Source organism: Ovis aries, chromosome 26, assembly GCF_016772045.2.
Source record: "Ovis aries strain OAR_USU_Benz2616 breed Rambouillet chromosome 26, ARS-UI_Ramb_v3.0, whole genome shotgun sequence".
Classification (NCBI taxonomy): domain Eukaryota; kingdom Metazoa; phylum Chordata; class Mammalia; order Artiodactyla; family Bovidae; genus Ovis; species Ovis aries.
Window position 1 is genome coordinate 25,917,014 of NC_056079.1, and position 27,243 is coordinate 25,944,256.

The 27,243-nt window shown below is 41.7% G+C and overlaps 1 protein-coding gene and 1 non-coding gene across 6 annotated transcripts in view; one reads left to right on the forward strand and one right to left on the reverse strand.

Moving 5' to 3' along the window:
* Positions 1–12,428, reverse strand: part of GTF2E2 (general transcription factor IIE subunit 2) — a 98,259-nt gene extending 85,831 nt beyond the window's left edge. For all 5 annotated transcript variants that reach the window (XR_009598674.1, XR_009598673.1, XM_015104588.4 and 2 more), the window contains exons 1-2: positions 12,198–12,428; positions 7,634–7,797 (exon numbers count right to left, since the gene is read on the reverse strand). Coding sequence is in view for 3 of the 5 variants with exons in the window: in XM_015104588.4 (XP_014960074.1) it covers positions 7,634–7,793 (160 nt within the window). In the remaining 2 variants the exon portion in view is untranslated. The remainder of the gene's footprint in view (positions 1–7,633; positions 7,798–12,197) is intronic.
* A 4,277-nt stretch (positions 12,429–16,705) lies between these two features.
* TRNAW-CCA (transfer RNA tryptophan (anticodon CCA)) lies at positions 16,706–16,778 on the forward strand. The gene has a single exon. It is a non-coding gene; the product is annotated as a tRNA-Trp (tRNA).
* Positions 16,779–27,243: the final 10,465 nt, after the last annotated feature.

Sequence of the window (27,243 nt, forward strand, 5' to 3'; positions counted from 1 at the left end):
TTGAATTTGTTACAATGTTGTTTCTGTTTTATGTTTTGGACCACTAGACATGTAGGATCTTAGCTCCCGGACCAGTGATCAAACCTGCACCCACCCTTGCACTGGAAGGTAAAGTCTTAACCACCAGATCACCAGGGAAGTACCTATTTTTTTTTCTATATTTTTCCTCTAATGTTAGAAACTAACATAAATCACATAATCAACTTTCAAAGGACTTCTGAAACTTAGATACATAGAATATTTTGGCAACCAGGAGCAATTCTCAGCAATTATTAAAACCACATTTTCATAAATTGAAAAACTTGGGGTCCCTGCCATACAGGGAAGCATACAGGTCCTTTAATAAACAGACTTTTTGATCATGAGCACTATCTTTTCCCTACCTTACTCTGTAATTTATTTAATTCATTCAAAAAATACGTATCGATGCGAGAGTGATTAGGTTACAATAGCAAACAGGTAATCATGGCTCAGTGGGTAAAGAATCTGCCTGCAATGCAGGGGGACACAGGAGACGCAAGCTCCATCCCTGCGTCGGGAAGATCCCCTGGAGGAGGGCATGGCAACCCAACTCTAGTATTCTGGTCTGGAGAAGCTCCCATGCGGAAAATCCCATGGACTCAGGAGCCTGGCAGACTACAGACTACAGCCCAAAGGGTTGCAAAGAATCGGACAGGACTGAGCAGACTAAGCACAATCATGCAATTACAGTAGCACAAACGGCTTTGTCAGAACAGGGAGTGCTGTGGGAATTCAAAGGCTAAACAATGAACACAAATTGGCAAGTGGGAAAGACTTTTAGGTTGAAACCTAAAAGAGAAATAGGAGCTCACCAAAGGAAAGAGGGAAGGAGGTAAGAAAGAATGTTCCATGAAGAGGAAACATTATGACCAAAGACCAAGAGGCAGAAGAAAGCAAAGCATGTTGGAGGGGCTCCAAGCCAGGGGCACTAGCACCGAGTGTAAGAACACTAAGCTATCAGATTCATCAGCAGAGAATCACTGACGGTTGTGAACAGAATGGCCAGGAGAGAGGCGAGCCCAGGAGACCTGGCAAGCAGCGGACTGGGCAATCCAGTGATAAGGACCCAAGCTAGGCTGGTATGGCAGTCTTGGGTGTTTACACCCAGTATTTCCAGCTCCCCTCTCATGCAGCACATGGAAGTGGTGGGGTACATAGCCCTGTGATGAGGTCTGGTCAATGAGCTGTGAGAGGAAGTGATATGTGTCACCTCCAAGTACTAGTCTCTCAGCTGTGTCCAACTCTTTGCAACCCCATGGACCATAGCCCGCCAGGCTCCTCTGTCCATGGGATTCTCCAGGCAAGAATATTGGAGTGGTTGCCACTCCCTTCTCCAGGGGATTTTCCTGACCCAGGGATCAAACCCAGGTCTCCTGCATTGCAGGTGGATTCTTTATCATTTGAGCCACCAGGGAAGTCCAAACCAGAACATTTAACTGCTAGGCAAGATTTTCCAGAGTTCTCTTTCCCTCAGTCATTGAAACCAACAACATTTGAAGTATCACCTACTACGTCAGCTTGGGTCCTTGAGTGACTACAATGAGTTAAGACCCCTGTCAACACATGACAAACATGGGATATGAAACAGAAACAAATCTTTGCTGTTTTAAGCCACTGAGATTTTGGAGCAAAAATATTCTTGCTCAGATGCTCAGTTGTGTCCAACTCTGCAACCCCATGGACTGTAGCCCGCCAGGCTCCTCCATCCATGAGATCCTCCAGGCAGGAATACTGGAGGCGGTTGTCATTTCCTTCTCCAAAAGATATTCTTAAATAGACAAAAGAGACTAGTTCTAAGAGTAGATTTCTGCTAATACTTAAAACAGTTTCTAAAATTTTGTTCGTGCATGTGTGTTTGGTCAGTCATTCATGTCTGCCTCTTTGAGACCCCATGGACTGTAGCCTGCCAAGCTCCTCTGACCATGGAATGTTCCAGTCAAGAATACTAGAGTAGGTTACCATTTCCTTTCCCAAGAAATCTTCCCAACTCAGGGATCAAACTCAAATCGCCTACATCTCCTGCATTGCAGGCTGATTCTTTACCTCTGAACCCCTTTGGGGAAGCCCAAAATTTTCTTTACTATGAGTTAACTCAATATAAATTTCATTAAGGGACTTCTGAAATTCCAGTGGTTAAGACTCCAAGTCCTTATGCAGGGGCCATAGGCAGGATCCCTGGGGGGCACAAGACAGCCAAAAAATTAAACTTAAGAACAAAAAGAAGTTTGATTTAAATTTAACTAAAAGGAAAGATAATCAAACCTAATGTATGTGCTAAAGAATGATAAACCTGCTTTGATAGAAAGATTGGCTCTGCTTTAACATCAGTTAGCAAAACAGTCTGAAAACCACATAACAAAATGACATCAGTAAAGATTACTACTGCTACACTTTTAAGTAGATAAATAATTTCTGTTGTGAACTAAGTTACACTGATCTAGTTCTCTAAAAATAATATATTAAGAGTAAACTAAATCCAAAATAAGGGAAGAAATTATGAAGTAGAAATAAAAATTTTAAAAACCAGAAAAACAAATGAAACCAAGTGTTAGCTTTTTATTTTAAAAAAATCAACAAAATTGACAAACCTTTAAGTGAGACTAACCAAAACAAATAAACAACAAAATTCCTAAAATCAGAAACTAAAGTGGGGAGGGATAGCCCTACTGATCATACAGAAATCAAAGCATTGCAAGGGAATAGTCTGAAAAACTTTGGACAATGTAAATGATGAAATGGACAGACTCCTAAGACAGACACAGAGTACCAAAATTAACTCAAGAGGAAACAGAAAATCTGAACACATCTATAGGAAGAAATTTCTATGAAGAGCATCCCACAAAGGAAAGATCAGGCCCAAAAGGCTTTCCATGAGAATTTTATCAAATATTTAAGAAGAAATTTTTATCAAAACTTTCCAGAGAACAGAGGAAAAGGGAATGCCTCACAAATCATTTTATGGGCAGAAATACCCCAACAGGCACAAAAAGACTACAGACCATATCATACCCCTCACAAATAGATACAGAAATCCTGTACAAAACATCAACAAAGTGAATCCTACAACAAATAAAAAGGATTATACACCAGAACCAAGTATAATTTATTCCAAAAATATAAGGCTGGTTTAACATTTAAAAATCAACTAGCATTAGCATAATATCCACATTAATAAGAAAAAGAACAAACACGTCCATGGATGCCAAACAAGCATTTAATAGTAGCCACTACACAGTGACATTAAAAGTTCTCAACAAACTAAACAGAAATAGAGAGGAACTCCCTGCAGCTAACAACATTACAACATGAAAGACTGAATGCTTTCCCCCTAAGATTAGGAATAAGACAAAGATATTACACTTACTACTACTAGTAGCCAATATTGACAAGAAAAAGAAATAAAAAGTATGCAAACTGGAAAGCTGAAGTGAAACTTCCTATTCACAAATGACATTATCTCACACGTGCTTGTGCTTAGTCACTAAGCTGCACTGACTGTGCAACCCTGTGGACTGTAGCCCACCAGGCTCCTCCGTCCAAGGGACTTCCCAGGCAAGAATACTGGAGTGGGTTGCCATTTCCTTCCATAAGGGATCTTCCTGACCCGGGGACTGATCCTGGTCCCTGGTGGGACCTTTATTGCAGATGGGTTCTTTACTGCTGGACCACCAGGGAAGCCCCAATCTCACATAATCCGTAAAACTTCACACACAAAAACTAGAAATAATGAGTTCAGCAAAGTTGCAGAGTTCAAGATCAATGTACACAAATATAGTGTATTTCTAATAGTAGCGATTAACAATCCAAATACCAAATTAAGATAATAATTTCATTCACAATATAAAAAAAAAAACATTTAGAATTTAATAGAGCCAGACTTACACATTAAATACTACAAAGCATAGCTGAAAGAGATAAGAAACCTAAATAAATGCAAACACAGCCATATTAACTGGCTGCAAGACTTACTATTGTTAAGGTAGCAATTTTCAATGCAATCTCCATCAAAATCACAGGTGACTCTCTCACAAATGAAAACAAGCTGATCCTAAAATTTATATGGAAATGCAAAGGATCCAGGAGAAACCAAAACAACCTTGAAAAAGATAACAGAACTGAAGGACTTATACCTCCCAATTCCAAAATGTTACTAGAATGCTACAGCTATCAAGAGACTGTGGTACTGGCATCAGTTCAGTTCAGTCACTCAGTCGTGTCCAATTCTTTGTGACCCCATGGACTGCAGCAAGCCAGGCCTCCCTGTCCATCACCAACTTCCGGAGTTTACTCAAACTCCTGTCCATTGAGTTGGTGATGCCATCCAACCATCTCATCCTCTGTCATCCCCTTCTCCTCCTGCCTTCGATATTTCCCAGCATCAGGGTCTTTTCAAATGAGTCAGCTCTTCGCATCAGGTGGCCAAAGTATTGGAGTTTCAGCTTCAACATCAGTCCTTCCAATGAATATTCAGGACTCATTTCCTTTAGGATGGACTGGTTGGATCTCCTTGCAGTCCAAGTGACTCTCAAGAGTCTTCTCCAACACCACAGTTCAAAAGCATCAATTCTTTAGCGATCAGCTTTCTTTATAGTCCAACTCTCACATCCATACATGACTACTGGAAAAACCACAGCTTTGACTACACAGACCTTTGTTGGCAAAGTAATGTCTCTGCTTTTTAATATGCTGTCTAGGTTGGTCATAACTTTCCTTCCAAGGAGCAAGCATCATTTCATGGCCACAGTAACCATCCGCAGTGATTTTGGAGCCCATAAAGCTAAAGCCTATCACTGTTTCCACCATTTCCCCATCTATTTGCCATGAAGTGATGCGACTGGATGCCATGATCTTAGTTTTCTGAATGTTGAATTTTAAGCCAACTTTTTCTCTCATTTTTCACTTTCATCAGGAGGCTCTCTAGTTCTTCTTCACTTTCTGCTATAAGGGTGGTGTTATCTGCATATCTAAGGTTATTGATATTTCTCCTGGCAATCTTGACTCCAGCTTGTGTTTCATCCAGCCCAGCGTTTCTAAACGATGTACTCTGCATTTAAGTTAAATAAGCAGGATGACAATATACAGCCTTGACATACTCCTTTTCCTATTTGGAACCAGTCTGTTGTTCCATGTCCTGTTCCAACTGTTGCTTCCTGACCTGCATACAGGTTACTCAGGAGGCAGATCAGGTGGTCTGGTATTCCCATCTCTTTCAGAATTTTCCACAGTTTGTCGTGATCCACTACTTTGATGTAGTCAATAAAGCAGAAGTAGATGTTTTTCTGGAACTCTCTTGCTCTTCTGATGATCCAACGGATGTTGGCAATTTGATCTCTGGTTCCTCTGCCTTTTCAAAATCCAGCTTGAACACCTGGAAGTTCACAGTTCGCATACTGTTGAAGCCTGGCTTGGAGAATTTTGACCATTACTTTACTTGCGTGTGAGATGAGTGCAATGGTGCAGTAGTTTGAGCATTCTTTGGCATTGCCTTTCTTTGGGACTAGAATGAAAACTGACCTTTTCCAGTCCTGTGGCCACTGTGGAGTTTTCTAAATTTGCTGGCATATTGAGTGCAGCACTTTCACAGCATCATCTTTTAGGATTTGAAATAGTTCTACTGGAATTCCGTCATCTCCACTAGCTTTGTTCATAGTGATGCTTCCTAAGGCCCATTTGATTTCTCATTCAAGGATGTCTGGCTCTAGGTGAGTGATCACACCATTGTGATTATCTGGGTCACGAAGATCTTTTTGTATAATTCTTCTGTGTATTCTTGTCACCTCTTAATATCTTCTGCTTCTGTTATGTCCATACCATTTCTGTCCTTTATTGTGCCCATCTTTGCATGAGGCTAGACATATGAGTCAATGGAAACTAACTGAGATTCCAGAAGGGAAAAAAAAACTCATTTGTAGTCAACTGATATTCAACAAGGGTGCCAATGCAAGTCAAAAGTGAAAAGAAAGTGGTTCCCCCCCCAACCAAGAAACTGCACAGTGACAACTGAATAACCACACACAGAAAGATGAATTTAGACTCTTACATTAAAACCACATATTACGAAATCAACTCAATGGATCACAGGCCTAAATATGAGAGCTAAAACTATAAAACTCTTAGAAGAAAACACAGGAGTAAATATTTTTATGATCTTGACACCAGAAACACATATAAGGGAATTCCACAAGGTGGTCCGGTGGTTAGAACTCCACACTTTCATTGCCAAGGCCTGGATTCAATCACTGGTCAGGGAACTAAGATTTCGCATACCCCTCTACCTGCCCGCAGAAAAACAACTTTTACAAATCAACAGGAAGACAATTCAAGTTTTTCATATGAGCAAAAAACAATCTGAATACACATTTCATCAAAAGACACATGAATGATCAATAGCACATGAAATCTTATTCATATTAAATCCACAATGACATCACTTCACACCCACTAGAAAGGGTATAATCAAAATGGCAAGGATGAGAAAAAACAGATTCCTCATGCATTGACAGTGAAATGTAATATGGTACAGCCATTCTGGTAGTTTCTTAAAAAGTTAAACAAAAATTTACCACATAACCCAGAAATTCCACTCAGGTCTCTTTGCAAGAGGAAATAAACACATGCCCACACAAAGACTTGTACATGAATGTTCCCAGCAGCACTATTCTTAACAGCCAGAAAGTAGAAATAATCCAAATGTCCATTAACAGGAAAAGGATAGGCAAATTATGGTATATCCATCTAGCGAAATACTCTTAAGCAATAAAAATGCAATGAAATGCTGATATATGGGATGACACGGATGGACACTGAATAAAGTATCAGCAAACTGAATCATACAACAAACGATTATACCCCATAACCAAGTAGGATTTATTCCAGGAATGCTAGGTTGGTTTAACATCTGAAAATCAAGTAATTAATTAATACCATATTAATTAACTGGAGTAGGTTGCCATTTAATTAATTGGAACAAGAAATGGCAACCTACTCCAGTATTCTTGCCTGGAAAATTCCATGAACAGAGGAGCCTGATGGGCTACAGTTCACAGGGTCACAAAGCCTGAGCACAGCACAGCACACAGCACCATATTAACAAAAAACAAGAACAGCATTATCATCGCAATAGATGCCAGGAAAAAGAAGCCACATGCTGAAGAACATATTCTATACAATTTCATTTATATGTAATGTCCAGAAAAGGCAAAGAGACAGAAAGTAGATTATCAGTTATCAGGGGCTGAAGTGGGAACAAGGAGTGACTACCAATTGGCACAAGGAATCTTTTGAGGGTGATGGAAATGTTCAAAAATTCAATGCAGTAACAGCTACACAACACTGTAAACTTACTAAAAATCTTTGAATTATACACTTAAAATGAGTGAACTATAAGGTACATAATTTAAACCTCAATGAATGTGTTTTTTTTAAGAGATAATAACCTAAATTCTAACTACAAAACAACTATTAACATCTTAAGAGCAAAAAAACTCATCATTCCAGCCCTTATACTTAACAAACTATCTAAGAATCAATATGAATGTTGAACTAAAAAATGAACTTACCATGACTAAGTGGTTCCCTGAAAAATAAAAACTAAATAGTCAATTCTACTAACCAGAATTTTGTTTAGAGCCCGATGATCCTCCATGTTCTAGCTTTGCTTTTTTCTTCTTTGATGATGATGGCTCCGAAGACACAGAACGTTTTTCTACTACAGGAGTGGAAAGAGCTCGTTTTTTGAACAGCTCCCGTTCTCTCAAAAGACTTGGATCCATAATGCTGCAAAGGTAAAAATAAGTTTTTTTAATATAGATTCAAGTAACTCAAATGTATATGCCAAATCCACAGGTCTCAACAAAAGTTACTTCCCAAACAAAATTGCCTTTTATTACTAGTTCTCTACGACTTGTATTCATTCACTTACTCATTCACTAAAAAAAAATCTTTAACTCATGCCTGTTATGTGCCAAGCACTGCCCTAGGCTCTAGGAAAGAAAAACAGGATTATTCTCTAAAGCCCCAGAACTTATGCTGTCCAAGATGACCGCCACTGGCTGAAGTGCCAACTGAGCACCTTAAGTGGGGACAGAGCTGAGATGTACTCTAAGGCTGAGATGTACTCTAAGTGTAAAGTACACACCAGATTTAAAAAGAGTCAATACAGGGACTTCCCTGATACTCCAGTGGTTAAGACTGCACTGACAATGCCAGAAACACAGGTTCAGTCACTGGTCAGGGAACTAAGGTCCCTGAATGGCATGAGGTGCAGCCAAAAAACTAAAAAGACTCAATATAGCGAAAAAACATTTTAAATTACTGAAATATTTTAAATGGATGTGATAACGAGAGATTAATATAATATTTTGGATATACGGGGTTAAATAAAACATTAATTTGCCCTATTTTTTCTTTTTTTCTTAAATTATGGCCACTAGAAAATTTTAAATTACATGTGTGGCTGACACTCACAGCTCACACGGTATTCCTACTGGACAATGGCACTTCAGAAGCACTGGGCAGAAATTAGGAGACAGATTTAGGCTCACTGCAAAAAAAGAACAATCAGAATTAGTTAGTTAAAAGGTATATTTTCAAGCACTGGAGAAGGAAATGGCAACCCACTCCAGTATTATTGTCCCTGGAGAATCCCAGGAACAGAGGAGTCTGGTGGGCTGCCGTCTATGGGGTTGCACAGAGTCGGACACGACTGAAGCGACTTGGCAGCAGCAGCATCTTTTCAAACTGGTGGACTCTCTATCACAAATAATGAAGAGGTTGAATTAATATTTGTTAAGAAATATCTACAGAAAACTCCTGCTTTGGAAGGAGGTGGGACTAGATAGATCTCTTTGGGGTTTTTTCCATTTTAAAATTCAACATTCTGAGCAACTTCAGTACAACCAGAGAAACCACAGGTTATCCAGCAAGTATTTTTAAAACACTCCTCTCTTGTCTGAACTCTCCCTAGAACGCTATGGAGAGTCTCAGAAGTACACGAAATGACTATGTAAACGATTTCTATGCTATTTAGACTAGTGTTCATAAGCTCATAAGCAAAGTCTCAGAGGAAATGAAACGGAGCAGGACCCTATGGCCCTTGCCCCCATCAAGTCCTCTGTCTTCTGTCTGTGGAAAGGTTCCGAATTTACTCAGAGAAGTGAGAAATGAAGAAACAAGAGGAAACAATCAAAGGAGACTAAATAATAGTAATGCAGTCATTAAGCATAATCAAGGACCTTTAGTTCCTTCCCAATGACTACAGATAATATTCTGAGCCATATCCTGTGAGCTTGTCTTAAAGATACTGAAACCCCAGGTGGGAGAAGTTACTACATGATGACCAGATTGTACCCACAACAGAAGCTGCCACAATTCTGAGAACTGGCCTCAGAGAAATCTGAACAAATGGACCCTGGAACTGAAGATTAACTGTACCTAAAGCAGCCAAGGTGATGCTGGTCAGACCACTGATGACCAAAGTGAAGATAAGTGTCAGAGCTGACTGTGCTGTTTCTGCAACAGCCCCCTTCTTCTATCTATAAAAGCTCTCGCCCCACCACCAATGGCGGGGGAGAGGGAGGCAGGGAGGGGCGGCACAGTGAATCGGCCTTTGGACAGACATATGCCCTCTCCCAGCCTGCTTTATTTCAAATAAGCAAACTTTCCTTTCCACCAACCTGGCCTGCTTACTAGCTTTTGAGCGACAAGTAGCCAGACCCCACACACCCTTCTGTGAGAGAAGAGAGACTCTCAGACTTTGGAAGCTTTCCGGCATGGGATAGCTCAATAAGTATTTTGTAAATGACTAACAAACAGAAGAACATCTTTAAATTGCCCTAGCCTCTCTGTTAATAAGTTTTACAAGCCTTTATTAAATGTCTTCTGTTTGCGGGGCACTGTACCGCACTGCAGCCTTTGGAAAGTTTTGGAAGATAAATCCTTGCCTGCATGTAAGCAGCTTACATTTGAGAATGTGAAAGCACTCAACAACTTGCTTAAAAAGCAATGAATAAATAAAACGTGACTTAGCACGCTAAAAGTTAAAAATGTAAGCACTGAATATCACTCAGTCATGAAAAAGAATGAAATAGTCTATATGCACAATATGGATGGACCTAGAGATTATCACACTAAGTCTGAAAGAGACAAATAGCATATGATTTCATTACTTGTGGAATCTAAAACATGACATAAAGGAACACATCTACAAAACAAAAACAGACTCACAATTGTAGAGAACAAGCTTGTGGTTGTCAAGCAAGATGGGGAGGAGAGAAGAGAAGGGTTGGGAGCTTGGGATTAGCCAATGCAAACTATTATACAGAATGGATAAACAGGTCCTACTGTACAATACAGGGAACTATGTCCAATATCCTGTGATAAACCATAATGGAAAAGAATATGACAAAGAGTATATGTTTAACTAAGCCACTCTGCTATACAGCAGAAATTAGAAACACTGTAAATTAACTATACTTCAATAAAATTTTATAAAAGCACTGATAAGAAATAAACTTGTCAAACTTTAGTTCAGGAAAGAAGAATCACTGACCCTGGACCTCGAATCTAAGACCTCCCTAAATTCTGACCCCTAACAGTAATATGACCTAGGGAATCCACTAGACTTCTCTAAATCCAATTTCATCATAAGTAAAATGAGGATACTACCAATGCTGTCTACATCTAGCCCAACTGTAAGAATAAAATGAGAACATGTTTGTGAAAGTGATTTTTTAAGTAGTAAAGCTAGACCAACGTGTTATTTCAGAACTATTATTTGGATCTGAAAAGAAATAACCCAGTGTTATACTCAGGTGAGGAAGGCAGAAGACAGTCTTGGGGGAGGGAAAGTGTATTAGAACAAGAAAGGAGAATTCCCCAATGATGTGGTGGGGGAAGGGGGGGGGAACAAGCCTAAAACAACAAACATCTGCTGATTTCACTTTGTAAAGACAGATTATTAACCCAGGCTTTTATAATCACGATTTTAACATAGATAAAATCTATGTTGTTTATTATGTAATTTATTATTAACATAATAAAAGCCTTACAAAGACCTGGATGTTAACAGCATTTGATCCTCACAACTCTATGAGGTATCAGGTATGTATCCTATCACACAGAGTTAAGATCACACAGCTGAAAGTACACAGCCTGGACGCCAGGAGATTGATTCCTAAACCAGGTGCTCCTTATTCCAGACCTAAAACTGGTAAAAGCCTCCAAAACAAAAGCGACCTGCGTGGTATGGGTGAAGTTCAATGGTCCCTAGAACAGAAGGTTTAATGTCTTTCACCATCACATGCTCTAACTTTTCCACCTTTTTCTCATGAGACTACTCCGCATCTGTAGAGTTTCATATGTCCTGTGTAGTAAACAGGACACATCAACTTCCCCGTTTTACATTAAAACACACATCACTGCCACAACTCAGTGAGTTCACGTGTTCCCTCACTGAGAAGCCAAAAGTTCAGTGAAAATCTTTTAACTGCAAAGCCCACATTCCTCCCATATTATCATTTGACTTTATCATTTATCCAGTTTATCATTTGATTTCTTTCAACCTTTCAACTCTTTCTCTCTTGCTTCATTTGCCTGCCTGAGCCTCGCAGGGGCCAATAGTGCTTTGAATAGCCGGCAAGCTGAGAATAAGAGACTGCTTAACCCTGAAAAGACAGCAATGTAGAAGTGGAAGTGAAAAAAGTACCGCAGCGACTTGTTTTGGAAAATGTCTTTAGACTCTGCAGAAAACTATTATAACTCAAGGTTAGGAATCATTCCAAACTAGGTTTCCAAGAGGAAGCTGGAAAAAAAAAAAAAAATCCGTGAAGGAGCGCCTAAATCACAGCCTTTACTTGGCTGGGCGCCGCGGTTCCTCAAACTCCACACACCTGGTCCGTGCGGCTACAGCTAATGTAAGTTTGGGGGCTCAGGAAAGGCACGACCAGCGCTCCAATTCGAATTTCCCCTCTTTCCAACCCAAAACTTTGCTCACTGAACCTCCGGCCTCAGAAACAATGCTCCCGAGAGGCTGTAACCGGGTTAAGCGTTTCGGGCAGGGAACCGCAGCCCCAGCTTCCCGCGGGATGGGAGGCCGCGTGCCCCCGGGAATGGGAGGAGGCCCCGAAGAACAACAGGCTGGGGCTCCGCGCCCCAAACCCGGCGTCCGCAGCTCCTACCTGAGCCAGGAGGGCCGCCCCACGCGCCCCGCCGCCGCCTCCCAGAGCCTCCGCCTGGACCAGCCGCCCACGCCCGCGTGGCTGCCGCTTCGGGCTCGTTGTCAGCGCCTCCGCCGCCCGGCACGCATGCCCAGCGCTGCCCCGCCAGCTCGGGGGTCTTCGCACTGGCGGCTGCTGCTGAAGCGGCGGCTGAGGCGGCGACTCTTCCCCCGGCTCCGCCCGCCACTTCCTGATCGGGTGGCCGGGAGCTCAGTCCCGGTAGGCACCGCGGCGCCTCGGCCGCCAAGAACGCGCATGCGTCATCCCGTGCTCCGCCCAGGTATCGCGGGAGGGAAATCTACCAACTTGGGCGTCCCGATCTCCATGACAACGGAAGGACGATTGGGGGCGGGACGTAATTAGGAGTTGAGTCAGTTCAGTTCAGTCCCTCAGCCGTATCCGACTCTGCGCGACCCCATGGACTGCAGCACGCCAGGCCTCCCTGTCCATCACCAACTCCTGGAGTTGAGTAGCCGCAGCTAAAATGGTGCGACTTTAAATGCTATTCACCATCACCTAAAATTCGGAGAACATTGTTCCAGCTCTCTCCCTACACAACTGAAACAGGAGACGCAGTGAAACTAAATAAATGACTGGCTCGAGACAGCACCGCCAGCAATGGCAAATTCTGAAGCAAAGTCCGGTTTCTGAACTCCGAACCCCCATCCCTGTAAACTCTCTTAGAAAAGGATTTGGGATTCAGCAGCAGCGTAAAGGGGTAAAAATAAAAATAAAGCGGCGAAAAAGACAACTGCCCTTGTCCACAGCCTGCAATGTATTGGACCATGCCAAATTGTGGCGCTGGCCTTGCCTCACTCCTGCAGCCTGAAGCGACCGCATGGCCAGTGCTCTACTATTTTATTGCTGTCCTTTACTTAATGCTGGTTACTCAAGTTACTTGTGTTTTGGTTTTCACATCTGGGAAATGGGAATAATAATTGAACTACCACAATGGGTTACTTTCATTGGATTGTTGTGAAGACTGAATGAGATAATACATAAAATTTTTAATCAAAACTTGGGAATAAAGCCAAAAGATGGTTGTGTGGGTATTTTTTTACGTTTTTATTTTATTTATTTTGGCTATGCTGAGGCCTAATTGTGACAGGCAGGCTCCTGCTCTAGTTGTGGTGCAAGGGGTTAGTTGCCCAGCAGCCTGTGGGATCTTAGTTCCCCTACCAGGGATGGAACCCACGGCCCCCTCATTGGAAGGCAACCAGGGAAGTCCCTGTATGGCTTTTTAAAATTGATTTCATTCTATAGGATTTTGTAATAAACACACTTGATATTCATTTGACACCCTCGGGAAACATAACTTCATTTGGATAACAATTTATTGGGACTCAAAGGTTTTATAACCCAGGAAAAATTGATAAGGTGTAATGAGGAGGAGCAGTCATACACTGAAAAAAAAATTCCAAACCTTAAAATTACGTTGTCTGAGAAACATAAGCCAGTTTTGTATAAATTTATTTTTATTTCATCCCTTCCCCAGTGATTATGTAAGTACCAATTTACCAGTAAGTCTCAATTTACTCATGGAATCGATTCTACCATTCTGCTAGCTTCCTTCTTAATGAATGAGAGAATTCCTATAAATGAACAGTGGCTAGACCATATATGCTGATAAAACTCTGGCCCACTTGAGAAACCAAGCCACAACCTCTGCAGCAATCAGCTCAGAATGGTCAAGATTTACTCAAAGGCTGCCAACTTCCCTGTTTCAGACCTCCTTCCTCCAAGTTCCCCTTCCAGCGCATACTAGAAGCGCTCCCCCCGCCGCTTTTTTTCCCCTCTATAAAGCTTCCCTGCTCCACGATTGCCTTTGAATCTCTGCTAAATGCAAGAGATGGTGGCTGACTCTCTTGCTTAACATTGTAGCAAGGGATGTGATCTCTCTTCTCATTTGAGTGGTCTTCGTTTTTTGCTAGGGTTTAATAAAACTTGGCATCACCGACTCGATGGACATGAGTTTGAGTGAACTCCGGGAGTTGGTGATGGACATGGAGGCCTGGCGAGCTACAATTCATGGGGTCGCAAAGAGTCACACACGACTGAGCGACTGAACCGAACTGAATAAAACTTGGATACATACATGCTCCTTACTAATCACTTGAGACAGGATTTTAACAATTAGAGAATCATGCTTTGACAGAACTAGATTTACCAGATGGACAGCATGCAAGGAAGTCAGAAGATAAACTAAGGTACTAAGGTACATTAAAATTCTGAAGAGTTTGAGCAAATGCCAATTCAAATTAGCCCCAAACCAAAAATGATTAACATTCCACTCCACAGAAATGAGGGGGAAAGTTTTTCACAGAGAAGACAAGGAAGCAAATCAAAGAAAGTAGTGATTGGTTGCAGTTCTTAAGTGGCTGCCTTATTGGGAAATCCTACTTGGCTGTTGGTGATTAGTTCTTAAGTTTCATTTTTTTGGATTCCAGTGACTCTGCCTTAGGTTATCGTTTCACGTGTAGACTTACCAAGGCTCTGGAGCCACCCAAGTCTATGGCCTCCTTGTTTAAGTACTTGGACAAAAGGCTCACAAGCATTTCTTTATTTCAATATTCTATCTCATTTCAGCCAGTTGAAACACCTATGTGGTGGTGGTGGTGTTCTAGTTGCTAAGTTGTGTACAACTCTTGTCACCCCATGGACTGGAGCCCACCAGGCTCTTCTGTCCATGGGATTTCCCAGGCAAGAATACTGGAATGGATCTTCCTAACCCAGGGATTGAACCCAGGTCTCCTGCATTGCAGGTGGATTCTTTACCAACTGAGCCGTCCCAGAAGCCCTGGAACAGCTATAGGACATGTTAACCCTTCTCATGCCATTATTAGAATATGTTGCTTATAATACAAACCCTCAAATCTCAACTGCCCCCACCTCTACCCCAAAATTATAGCTGTTATTATCATTCTCCAACTTGAAACCCTCTCCTAAACACCCCAGCAAATCATTAAAATAAATAAATGATCAACAACATCAACCAGTGGCATCATTTCTCTTTATTCTGGCTATTTCCTGTGACTAAGTCGTAACACTGAAAGCAATGACTGCATTCATTCAAAACACCTTTGGGTGACATCCTGCACTTTGAAGGTACTCTTCAAGTGATACCAAAAATTAAGTCCCTATATGGCCTGTAAATAGGCCATTTTTGTGTCAAACATACTTACACGTGGACAACACACTTCTCAATGAACTAGAAAAGGATTCCATTTTTGTCTGCTGGTAATGTTGATGACTGAATGATAACCACATTTCCAAACATCAGCCCAAATTAGCCTGATTTCAGACAATTCAAGATGTGAGGTTAAACACACAGACTTTCATTCTGCCTTCTCATCCTTGTTACACAATATAGATACCATGTGGATGGATTCTGAAGCAACCTCTAGCCAGGGCTCAGGGAAGGAATAGGAAAACATTTCACTCTGAGGTGAGGGACGTGATGATTTATAGGAATGGCTATTTGTGTAATATACACTGTCTCTACGACTGATGCTTCATAGTAGTTTAATTATTATAGCCTCAATATTTCCAGGTCAGAAGGGTGTGGTGAATGTTAAATTATATGAAGAAGGATCCAAGCTACTAATGCAATAGCAATTTATGTCTTATCTCATGAATGCTTCAAATATACTGCATACACTTTGGTAGACAGTGTGGTGACTTCTTCAGGGAAATATACTTTGTATATTAAAAAAAAAAAAAAATTCTTCCCTCCTGGCCTGTCCAAACCCTCTTACCCCAAGGAACAACTGAATATAACCGCATGATTAATTCCAACATAGTGTTTTAATTATTTTTTACCATTTTGTTTAATTGTGATATATTGTGGTTGTGGTTTAGTTCCTAAGTCAAGTCCAACTCTTTGTGACCCCATGGATTGTGTAGCCCACCAGGCTCCTCTGCCCATGGGATTTTCCAGGCAAGAATACTAGAGTGCGTCACCATTTCCCTCTCCTAGGGATCTTCCAGACCAGAGAATCAAACCCAGGTCATATATATATATATATATAATTTTGACATTTCAACCGTTTTAAAACATACAATTTTGTGGCATTAATCACATTCAAGATACTGTGAAATTATCATCATAATTTCTGTAAGTCTTCATCACCTCAGACAGAAACCCTGTACTCATTAAGGGATAACTTACCATTTCCTCTTCTCCTCAGTGCCTGCTCACTTCTAATCTACTTCCTTTTTATAATACTTATTTTTATTGATTTGGCTGCACTGGGTCTTAGTTGCGATATGTGGGATCTAGTTCCCTGACCAGGGATCAAACCTGGGCCCCTGCATTGGGAGCACAGAGTGTCAGCCCCTGGACCACCAGGGAAGTCCCCCAAACTGCTTTCTATCTCTATGAATTTACCCTAATTTTAAACACTTTATATAAGTGGAACAACACAGTGTTTGTCTTTTTGTGTCTGGCTTTTCCACTTGATATAATGGCTTCCCTGGTGGCTCAGAGGTTAAAGTGTCCGCCTCCAATGCGGGTAGACCCTGGTTCGATCCCTGGGTAGGGAAGATCCCCTGGAGAAGGAAATGGCAACCCACTCCAGTATTCTTGCCTGGAGAATCCCATGGACTGAGGAGCCTGGTGGGCTGCAGTCCACGGGGTCGCAAAGAGTCGGACACGACTGAGTGACTTTACTTTACTTACTATATCATAGCCTGTATCAGAACATCTTTTTTTTTTTTTTATGTAGTGGCTTAATTTTACATTTTGATTTTTCACAGTAAATAATTGCTTGGTAGAGGAAAACTGGGTAAACAAAATTTACTTCATTCTATCAAATAATTACTGCCTTTCAACTCTCCTCACCAGTTGATCCATCTCAACTAATTAAGTAGATAAGTACCTTCTCAAAATAGCTGACAGAACAAATTAGCCAACAGAACAAATTAGCCCACATCCACACAGATCATGAGCTAACGTATGTAGGTTTCTCTAGCATTGACAGTCTCTGCTCACTTGGAGAATTTACCCTGCCTTCTGATGCAGCCTGCCCATTCCTGAAAATATCTTTCTAGGACCCTGCTTCCATCTCAAGCATTTACCCAGTAAGGGAGAAAAAAGTCTCTTTCACCCCATCGTAAGTTCTCAGACTGGGGTCCTGTTATTAGACTAACAAAAGGCAGACTAACCAGAGAAAAAGCAGAAGTTTAGTTTATTAGCATGGGCATCACACACACACCGGAGCACCAAGAGATGAGTAACCCAAAGAGGCGGTTAGAAGTGGAACTTACTCAGCACCTTTTGCTTTTGGCCACACGGTTCTGCTTTCGGGACCCTAGTTTCCCCAGCAGGAATTGAACCCTCACCCTCTGCAGTGAAAGTGCAGAGTCCTAACCACTGGACAACCAGAGAAGTCCCTTAGCATCTTAACAAAAGAACAATACATTTTTAGAGAACTGATAAGAGTTTTGAGCAAAAAGGACGTTGAATTTCTAGGATGGTAGACTGTATAAAGGCAAACATTTGGAGAAACTAATGCAAAAGAAGGGCTCATTAGTAAAGTCTGTCTCCTACCTCCCTCTGCTGCCATCTCTGTGATGCCAAGGATCCAAAGTTGTCTCCAATGATTAACTTTCAGCCGTCCTGGTAGAGAGAGGAAGGGGCAACCTTCACAAATTTATATCCCACTTCTAAGCAAATAGAGGGAGGGCAGATAGTTTTTCTTCTCATTTCCTTTTTTGTTTGTTTTTTTTTTGCTTTTGGCCATGCAGTGTGGCATGTGGGATAATAGTTCCCTGGCCAAGGGTCAAACCTGTACCCTTTGCACTGGGAGGGTGGAGTCTTAATCACTGGGCCACCAGGGAAGTCCCCAGAGAGCTTTTCTTTATCTGCTGCCACTGCTGCTGTGTGCGCTCAGTCGTGTCTGACTATGTGACCCCATGGACTGTTGCCCGCCAGGCTCCTCTGTCCATGGGGATTCTCCAGGCAAGAATACTGGAGTGGGTTGCCATGCCCTCCTCCAGGGGATCTTCCCAACCCAGGGACTGAACCCGGGTCTCCTGCACTGCTGGCAGATTCTTTACCACTAGCTCCACCTGGGAAGCATGATCCACCACTTACTAGTAGTCATATGGCCTTGAGGCAATATTTAATCTTTGTAAACCTGTGCTGGCTCACCTGTGATGAAAAGGATCTTCTCAGGCAGCTTGGGCTGCTATAACAAATTACCATAGACTGAGTGGCTTAAATAAACATTTATATCTCACACTTCCGGAGGCCAGAAAACCCAAGATCAAGGAGTCAACAGAACCAGTGTTTGGTGAGAGCCTGCTTCCTGGATTGTAGACGGCTGCCTTCTTGCTGTGTCCTCACGTGGCAGAGAACAGAGTGACCGAAAGAAAGGAACCAAGCTCTCTCCCTTCTCTTCTTATAAGCACCAGTATTACCATGAAGGCTCCACCCACCTAATTACCTCCCAAAGACACTACCCCTAATACCATCCCACTGGGGGTTTCAAAGTATGAATTGAGGGGGGCACAAACATGCAGCCCATAAGAATTTAGTTCAGTCAGTTCAGTGGCTCAGTCATGTCCAACTCTTTGCGACCCCATGGACTGCAGCACCCCAGGCTTCCCTGGTCCATCACCAATTCCCGGAGCTTGATCAAACTCATGTCCATTGAGTCGGTGATGCCATCCAGCCATCTCATCCTCTGTTGTCCCCTTCTCCTCCTGCCTTCGATATTTCCCACCATCAGGGTCTTTTCAAATGAGTCAGTTCTTTGCATCAGGTGGCCAAAGTATTGGAGTTTCAGATTCAATATCAGTCCTTCCAATGAATATTCAGGACTGATTTCCTTTAGGATGGATTGGTTGGATCTCCTTGCAGTCCAAGGGACTCTCAAGAGTCTTCTCCAACACCACAGTTCAAAAGCATCAATTCTTTGGCATTCAGCTTTCTTTATAGTCCAACTCTCACATCCATACATGACTACTGGAAAAACCATAGCTTTGACTAGATGGACCTTTGTTGGCAAAGTAATGTCTCTGCTTTTTAATATGCTGTCTAGGTTGGTCATAGGTTTTCTTCCAAGGAGGAAGCATGTTTTCATGGCTGCAGTCACCATCTGCAGTGATTTTGGAGCCCCCCAAAATAAAGTTTGTCACCGTTTCCATTGTTTCCCCATCTATTTGCCACGAAGTGATGGGACCAGATGCCAAGATCTTAGTTTTCTGAATGTTGAGTTTTAAGCCAGCTTTTCACTCCTCTTTCACTTTCATCAGGAGGCTCTTTAGTTCTTCTTCACTTTCTGCCATAAGGGTGGTATCATCTGCATATCTGAGATTATTGATATTCTTCCCAGCAATCTTGATTCCAGCTTGTGCTTCATCCAGCCCAACATTTTGCAGGGTGTACTCTGCATATAAGTTAAATAAGTAGGGTGACAATATACAGCCTTGACATACTCCTTTCCCTATTTGGAACCAATCTGTTGTTCTATGTCCAGTTCTAACTGTTGCCTCTTGACCTGCATTCAGATTTTTCAGGAGGCAGGTAAAGTGTTCTGGTATTCCCATCTCTTTCAGAATTTTCCAGAGTTTGTTGTGATCCACACAGTCAAAGTCTTTGGAGTAGTCAATAAAGCAGAAGTAGATGTTTTTCTGGAACTCTCTTGCTTTTTTCCATGATCCAAAAGATGTTGGCAATTTAATCTCTGGTTCCTCTGCCTTTTCTAAATCCAGCTTGAACATCTGGAAGTTCACAGTTCACGTACTGTTTAAGCCTGGCTTGGAGAATTTTTACCATTACTTTACTAGCGTGTGAGATGAGTGCAATTGTGTGGTAGTTTGAGCATTCTTCGGCATTGCCTTTCTTTGGGATTGGAAAGAAAACCTACCTTCCAGTCCTGTGGCCACTGCTGAGTTTTCCAAATTTGCTGGCATACTCAGTGCAGCACTTTCACAGCATCATCTTTCAGGATTTGAAATAGCTCAACTGGAATTCCATCACCTCCACTAGCTTTGTTCATAGTGATGCTTCCTAAGGCCCATTTGACTTCACATTCTAGGATGTCTGGCTCCAGGTGAGTGATCACTTCATCACTTATTTCTCACTCATGCTCCATGTCTATTGTGGATGGGTCATAGCTCTACTCCATCTCATCCTCACTCCAGGATCATCAAACATCATGGCTATCAAATAAGGATTAAATGAGACCATAAAGGTAAGCCATTCATCAGAGTATGTGGATTACAGCAAGCAATCAGCAAATTATAGCTATTATTATTAGTAGCCAAGTCTCCAGTGAGTCTATTCAAAGGTCACCAATGATTTCCCAATTGCCAAATCCAGTGGCTTCTATGGTAGTTGTATAATTGTTCGTAATTATTCACCTCTTCTTGAAGGAAGATTACACCGCCCTGTTAAATATAGGAGTGGCATGTGACTTGCTTAGGCTAATGGAATGTGACACACGTAATAACTAAGAAGAAGCTTTAAGAGCTAGCTTGTGATTCACTGTCTTGTTTTTTTCACTTGCCGTATTCCAGGTTGGGGCACTGTGCCTACTGGATCCTGGAGTGAGGATGACATGGAGTAGAGCTATGACCCATCCACAATAGACACGGAGCATGAGTGAGAAATAAACTTTATGGTTGAAAGCCACTGGGTTCATCCCTAGCCTGCTAGAGGACTGCACTGAAACCTTAGCTTTTGCGCCCATAGAGCTAAGCACCAATCTATGTCCTACTGACGTCCTCAGAGACTCTTCCTGAGGGGTCAGCTGGTCTCCCCATACAACAGCTGTAATTAGTCTCTATACTTTCAACAGTGTCTTCCCTGCTGGCTCAGTTGGTAAAGCGTCTGTCTGCAATACAGGAGACCTGGGTTTGATCCCTGGGTCAGGACAATCCCCTGGAGAAGGAAATGGCAACCCACTCTAGTATTCTTGCCTGGAGAATTCCATGGACAGAGGAGCCTGGTGGGTTACAGTCCATGGGATCACAAAGCGTCAGACACACATTACTGAGTGACTAAATTTCACTACTTTCAACACCATCCTTTTCTCAACTAGGGTCCGTATATGAAAGTCAGCTGCCCCAGTAACCCTTTGCCTGGCAGCAACTGCATTGTAAGTTATCAAAAAAAACTTTCGCTTGGGATTTCCCTGGTAGGCCAATGGTTAAGACTCCACCCTTCCAATGAAGGGGATATGGGATGGATCCCTGTTTGGGAACTAAGATCCCACAGGGCACATCCAAAAGATGAATAAAACAAAAAACCTTTCACTCAAAGAGAGAAGTCAAGGATGACTACAAATCTTTATTTTGCATAACTGAGTGAGTGGTGACCCATGTACTGAGATGGGAAAGGAGCAATTCTGGAGCAGGAAATGAGTTCGTTTGACCACATGAAGCTGACAGTGCCTGTTAGATCCCTAGATGGAGCTGCTGGGTAGGCAGTTGGCCCCAGGAGTCAGCTTAGAGATGGCATTCAAGGCCACAGAACTGAGGACTTCCCTGACGGTTCAGTGGTTAGGACCCTGCATTTCCATTGCAGGGGGCATGGGCCACGGGTTCAATCCATGGCAGGGAATTACAATCCGGCAAATTATGTGCCATGGCCAAAAAAAGATTTAAAGCCATGAAACTGGCTCAGTTCATCTGGGGAGTAAATGAAAATAGAAAAGAAAGACAAGAAATTAGTTCAAAGTCCCTCGAAGAAAGACCAGAAAGGATGCTGAGAAGGGACTAATGAAGCAGAAAGAGAACCAAGGAAGATCCCAGAAGCTAAGTGAAGGAACGTTTCCAGAAGAAAAGGTTGACCACGTAGCCATCAGTGACCTTCACAAGGGCAGTTATCTTAGTGTGGTGAGGATGAATGCCTGAGTATTGACACAACATCCAGACAACTCTTTTAAGGGTTTTGCTAGAAACAGATTCAAGTGATGAAGCAGCAGCAAGAGAGGGATATAAGGTTAAGAAAGGATTTGGAATCAATGGGAGCTGATTATAGAACTGTGTATGTTGATGGTTCTCATCCAATAAGGAAAGAGAAATTCATGATGCAGAGAGAGAAGGGAGCAAAGTCCTCAGTTCTCTCTATCTGGACGCCTCCTTGGACCCTGGCTCCAGGTCGTGCCTGTCCATGGTTTGCTCCACAGCTCCTGAGCTTTCCTATCACAGCTCTCACCACACTTGTGCATTCACGAGCTTTCCCTCCTGATAGCTAACAATCTGGGGAATGGATAAAGCTACTCTTAGGAGAAAAAAACCCAGGTTTGCCGGAGGACAACAAAGAGGATGAACATTTTAAGAACAACCCTTTAGGGAATTTCCTGGCGGTCCAGCGGTTAGGACTCAGCTTTCCACTGATGAGGGTGCAGGTTCAACCCCAGATCAGGGAACTAAGATCCAACAAGCCGTGCGGCATGCTCAAATAAATTAATTAAATTTAAAAACAAATCAAAATAAATAAATAAATAAATAAATAAATTAATTAAAAAAAAAAAAACAAATCAGCAATACTTTAAAGATTGGGTATAACTTAAGTGCCCCCCCAGAGAAGGAAATGGCAACCCGCTCCAGTATTCTTGCCTGGGAAATCCCATGGACAAAGGAGCCTGGTGGGCTACAGCCCATGGGGAAATAAATTAATTAAATTTAAAAGCAAAGAATAGTCACGGGCAATCCAGTTTATTATGCACTAGTTCATATGCTAACTTCTTTACCTGCATTAACTCATTTAATCCTCACAAGAACCCAGTGAAGTAAATACTTTAACTATCCCTATTTTACATATGAAAAAAGGAAGGCAGCAAGATATTAAGTAACTTGTCCAAGGTCACCCAGCAAATAAACAGTATTCCATAGGCTCAGAACCAGGCACCCTGGCTCCAGACCCTATAAACCACCTACAATACCACCTCATCGGGGCCCAATGTCAGCCTTCTCTCCCTTTCCCAGTCAGTAATTGAGCCTCCAGCATATGCCACAAAGTTGCTCTAGACACTCAGATTCCATTCTGCTCATCAGGCTTTGCGGCTTTATTTCACTGCAAGTGTTTGCCTTGGAGGAGTCGGTCTACCCTCCACCTCCATGCTAAGTATAATTTCTTGAAAGTTCCCTTGCCTAGTGTAGTGTTGGCCTAGCAAATTTCTTGTTTCTATATTCACCTTGTTCTTACTTTCCATTCTGATCCTGTTTAACATTTGAAGACCAGGAACCCATCATAGCAAAGATGTGAAAATAGATCCACTCTCATAGAGTCCCAGTAATGCAAAGCATAACCACAATGAGATGTCATCTTTGTTAGTCAAATTGGAAACAAAAACCAACATCTATGCTGATGAGTTTGTATCTGAGTTTTCAAAGGAAAGGAAGAAGATATTATTCAGGGGGGAAGAAAAAGTATGCTAAGAAAGGGGATAAAGGGTATCCTTAAATTTCTAGAGAGTTAAGCTTCTGAAAATCAAAAATTTTGATTTTTCAGAAATCTTTCTGTTCTCTGCCCTGACATTTTCTTCCATGAAGACAATGAGTAAAGAGACAGCTCAAACAGGAGGGAAAGAAGGAGGAAATTTTTAAGTTGGGCAAAAACAAATAAAGCAGGTTACAGTTTAAGAGATATCTAGGCATACCAATAATCTTTAAAGCAGACTGAGCTTTCAAAGTATTTATGAACTATTACAAATTCTATAACCAAATATTCCATTTTTCCAAATTATTAAAACCCTGGGGTATTGATATTGGGTTCATCGGAATAAAAATTTCAACAGAAAGTCTTTATGAAATATTTTATGTATTTTACAGATGTTTTATATACAATATAGGTTACTTTATTCAGTAGTGGTACAATATACTCCAGAGGTTTTATATAAGTAGAATTTTGAGACTTAAATATATTTTTAAAACACTAAGGAAAAAGGAACTAACTTTTATTGAGTATTACCTAAATGTCAGATAACTGCTAATACTTTGCATATGCTATCACATATGAAACTTGCTATAGAAAACAATCCTGCTATTTAGTTTCTTTAATGTAAAAGGTATTTCCTACAATTTTGTAAATGCAGTTTTATAAATTAAATTTTTACAAGAAAAAGTTTATTTTTTGCTTATAATATAAGCAAACTCAGAACTATGGAAATGTATATTCTATGGTTTAGAATATTTTGACTGCAAGTAACAAAAGATCTATCTAAATATAGCTGAAATAATATGTAATTTCTGATCTCACATAACAAATGCAGAGACAGATATTTCGGGGTCTCATTAATTCAACAACACCACAGTGTAATTATGAACCATCTTCACATCCTCTAACTGTGGCAAAATTTTGCCCTCATGGCCACAAGATGGCTGTAGCAGTTCCAGATATTATTTTCTTCCCTCATAATTAAAAAAAAATTTTAATGAGGTAAAATATAAAGTAAATCTACCATTTTAACACATTTTAGGTCCATAATTCAGTGGGATTAAGTACATTCACTATGTTATGAAGCCATCACCACTCCCCATTTTCAGAACTTTTTCTCATCATCCCAAGCAGCACCTGTTAAATGTGAACTCTCCACACCTTCCTCCCCCCAATCTGGCAATTTTTATTCTACTTTCTGTCTCTGTGAATTTGCCTATTCTGGGCACCTTGTATAAGTAGACCCATACAATACCTGTCCTTCATTGTCTGGCTTATTTTACTCAGAATAACGTGTTAAAGGCTCATCTACATCACAGAGTGTGTCAGAACTTCATTCTTGTTTTTATAATTCAAGGATAGTTGATGTACAAAATTACATGTTAGAGGTGTACAGTATAGTGATACACAATCCTAAAGGCTATACTCCATTTATAAGTTCAGTTCAGTTCAGTCACTCAGTCGTGTCCAACTCTTTGCGACCCCATGAATCACAGCACGCCAGTCTTCCCTGTCCATTACCAACTCCCGGAGTTCACTCAGACTCATGTCCATCGAGTCAGTGATGCCACCCAGCCATCTCATCCTCTGTCATCCCCTTCTTCTGCCCCCAATCTCTCCCAGGATCAGAGTCTTTTCCAATGAGTCAACTCTTTGCATGAGGTGTCCAAAGTACTGGAGTTTCAGCTTTAGCATCATTCCTTCCAAAGAAATCCCAGGGTTGATCTCCTTCAGAATGCACTGGTTGGATCTCCTTGCAGTCCAAGGGACCCTCAAGAGTCTGCTCCAACACCACAGTTCAAAAGCATCAATTCTTTGGCGCTCAGCCTTCTTCACAGTCCAACTCTCACATCCATACATGACCACTGGAAAAACCATAGCCTTGACTAGACGGACCTTAGTCGGCAAAGTAATGTCTCTGCTTTTGAATATGCTATCTAGGTTGGTCATAACATTTCTTCCAAGGAGCAAGCGTCTTTTAATTTCATGGCTGCAGTCACCATCTGCAGTGATTTTGGAGCCCAAAAAAATAAAGTCTGACACTGTTTCTACTGTTTCCCATCTATTTCCCATGAAGTGATGGGACCAGATGCCATGATCTTCCATACTCCATTTATCAGTTCAGTTCTGTCGCTCAGTCGTGTCCGACTCTTTGCGACCCCATGAATCACAGCACACCAGGCCTCCCTGTTCATCACCATCTCCCGGAGTTCACTCTGACTCATGTCCATCGAGTCCGTGATGCCATCCAACCATCTCGTCCTGAGTCATCCCTTCCTCCAACTGCCCCCAATCCCTCCCAGCATCAGAGTCTTTTCCAATGAGTCAACTCTTCACATGAGGTGGCCAAAGTACCGGAGTTTCAGCTTCAGCATCATTCCCTCCAAAGAAATCCCAGGGTTGATCTCCTTCAGAATGCACTGGTTGGATCTCCTTGCAGTCCAAGGGACTCTCAAGAGTCTTCTCCAACACCACAGCAATTCTTCGGCACACAGCCTTCTTCACAGTCCAACTCTCACATCCATACATGACCACAGGAAAAACCAGAGCCTTGACTAGACGGACCTTAGTTGGCAAAGTAATGTCCCTGCTTTTGAATATGCTATCTAGGTTGGTCATAACTTTTCTTTCAAGGAGAAAGCGTCTTTTAATTTCATGGCTGCAGTCACCATCTGCAGTGATTTTGGAGCCCCCCAAAATAAAGTCTGACACTGTTTCCACTGTTTCCCGTCTATTTCCCATGAAGTGATGGGACCGGATGCCGTGATCTTCGATTTCTGAATGTTGAACTTCAAGCCAACTTTTTCACTTTCCTCTTTCACTTTCATCAAGAGGCTTTTTAGTTCCTCTTCACTTTCTGCCATAAGGGTGGTGTCATCTGCATATCTGAGGTTATTGATATTTCTCCTGGCAATCTTGATTCCAGCTTGTATTTCTTCCAGTCCAGCGTTTCTCATGATGTACTCTGCATAGAAGTTAAATAAGTAGGGTGACAATATACAGCCTTGATGTACTCTTTTTCCTATTTGGAACCAGTCTGTTGTTCCATGTCCAGTTCTAACTGTTGCTTCCTGACCTGCAGACAGGTTTCTCAAGAGGCAGGTCAGGTGGTCTGGTATTCCCATCTCTTTCAGAATTTTCCACAGTTTCTTGTGATCCACACAGTCAAAGGCTTTGGCATAATCAATAAAGCAGAAAGAGATGTTTCTCTGGAACTCTCTTGCTTTTTCCATGATCCAGAGGATGTTGGCAATTTGATCTCTGGTTCCTCTGCCTTTTCTAAAACCAGCTTGAACATCAGGAAGTTCATGGTTCACGTACTGTTGAAGCCTGGCTTGGAGAATTTTGAGTATTACTTTACTAGCATGTGAGATGAGTGCAATTGTGCGGTAGTTTGAGCATTCTTTGGCATTGCCTTTCTTTGGGATTGGAATGAAAACGGACCTTTTCCAGTCCTGTGGCCACTGCTGAGTTTTCCCAATTTGCTGGCATATTGAGTACAGCTCTTTCACAGAATCATCTTTCAGGATTTGAAATAGCTCAACTGGAATTCCATCACCTCCACTAGCTTTGTTCGTAGTGATGCTTTCTAAGGCCCACTTGATTTCACATTCCAGG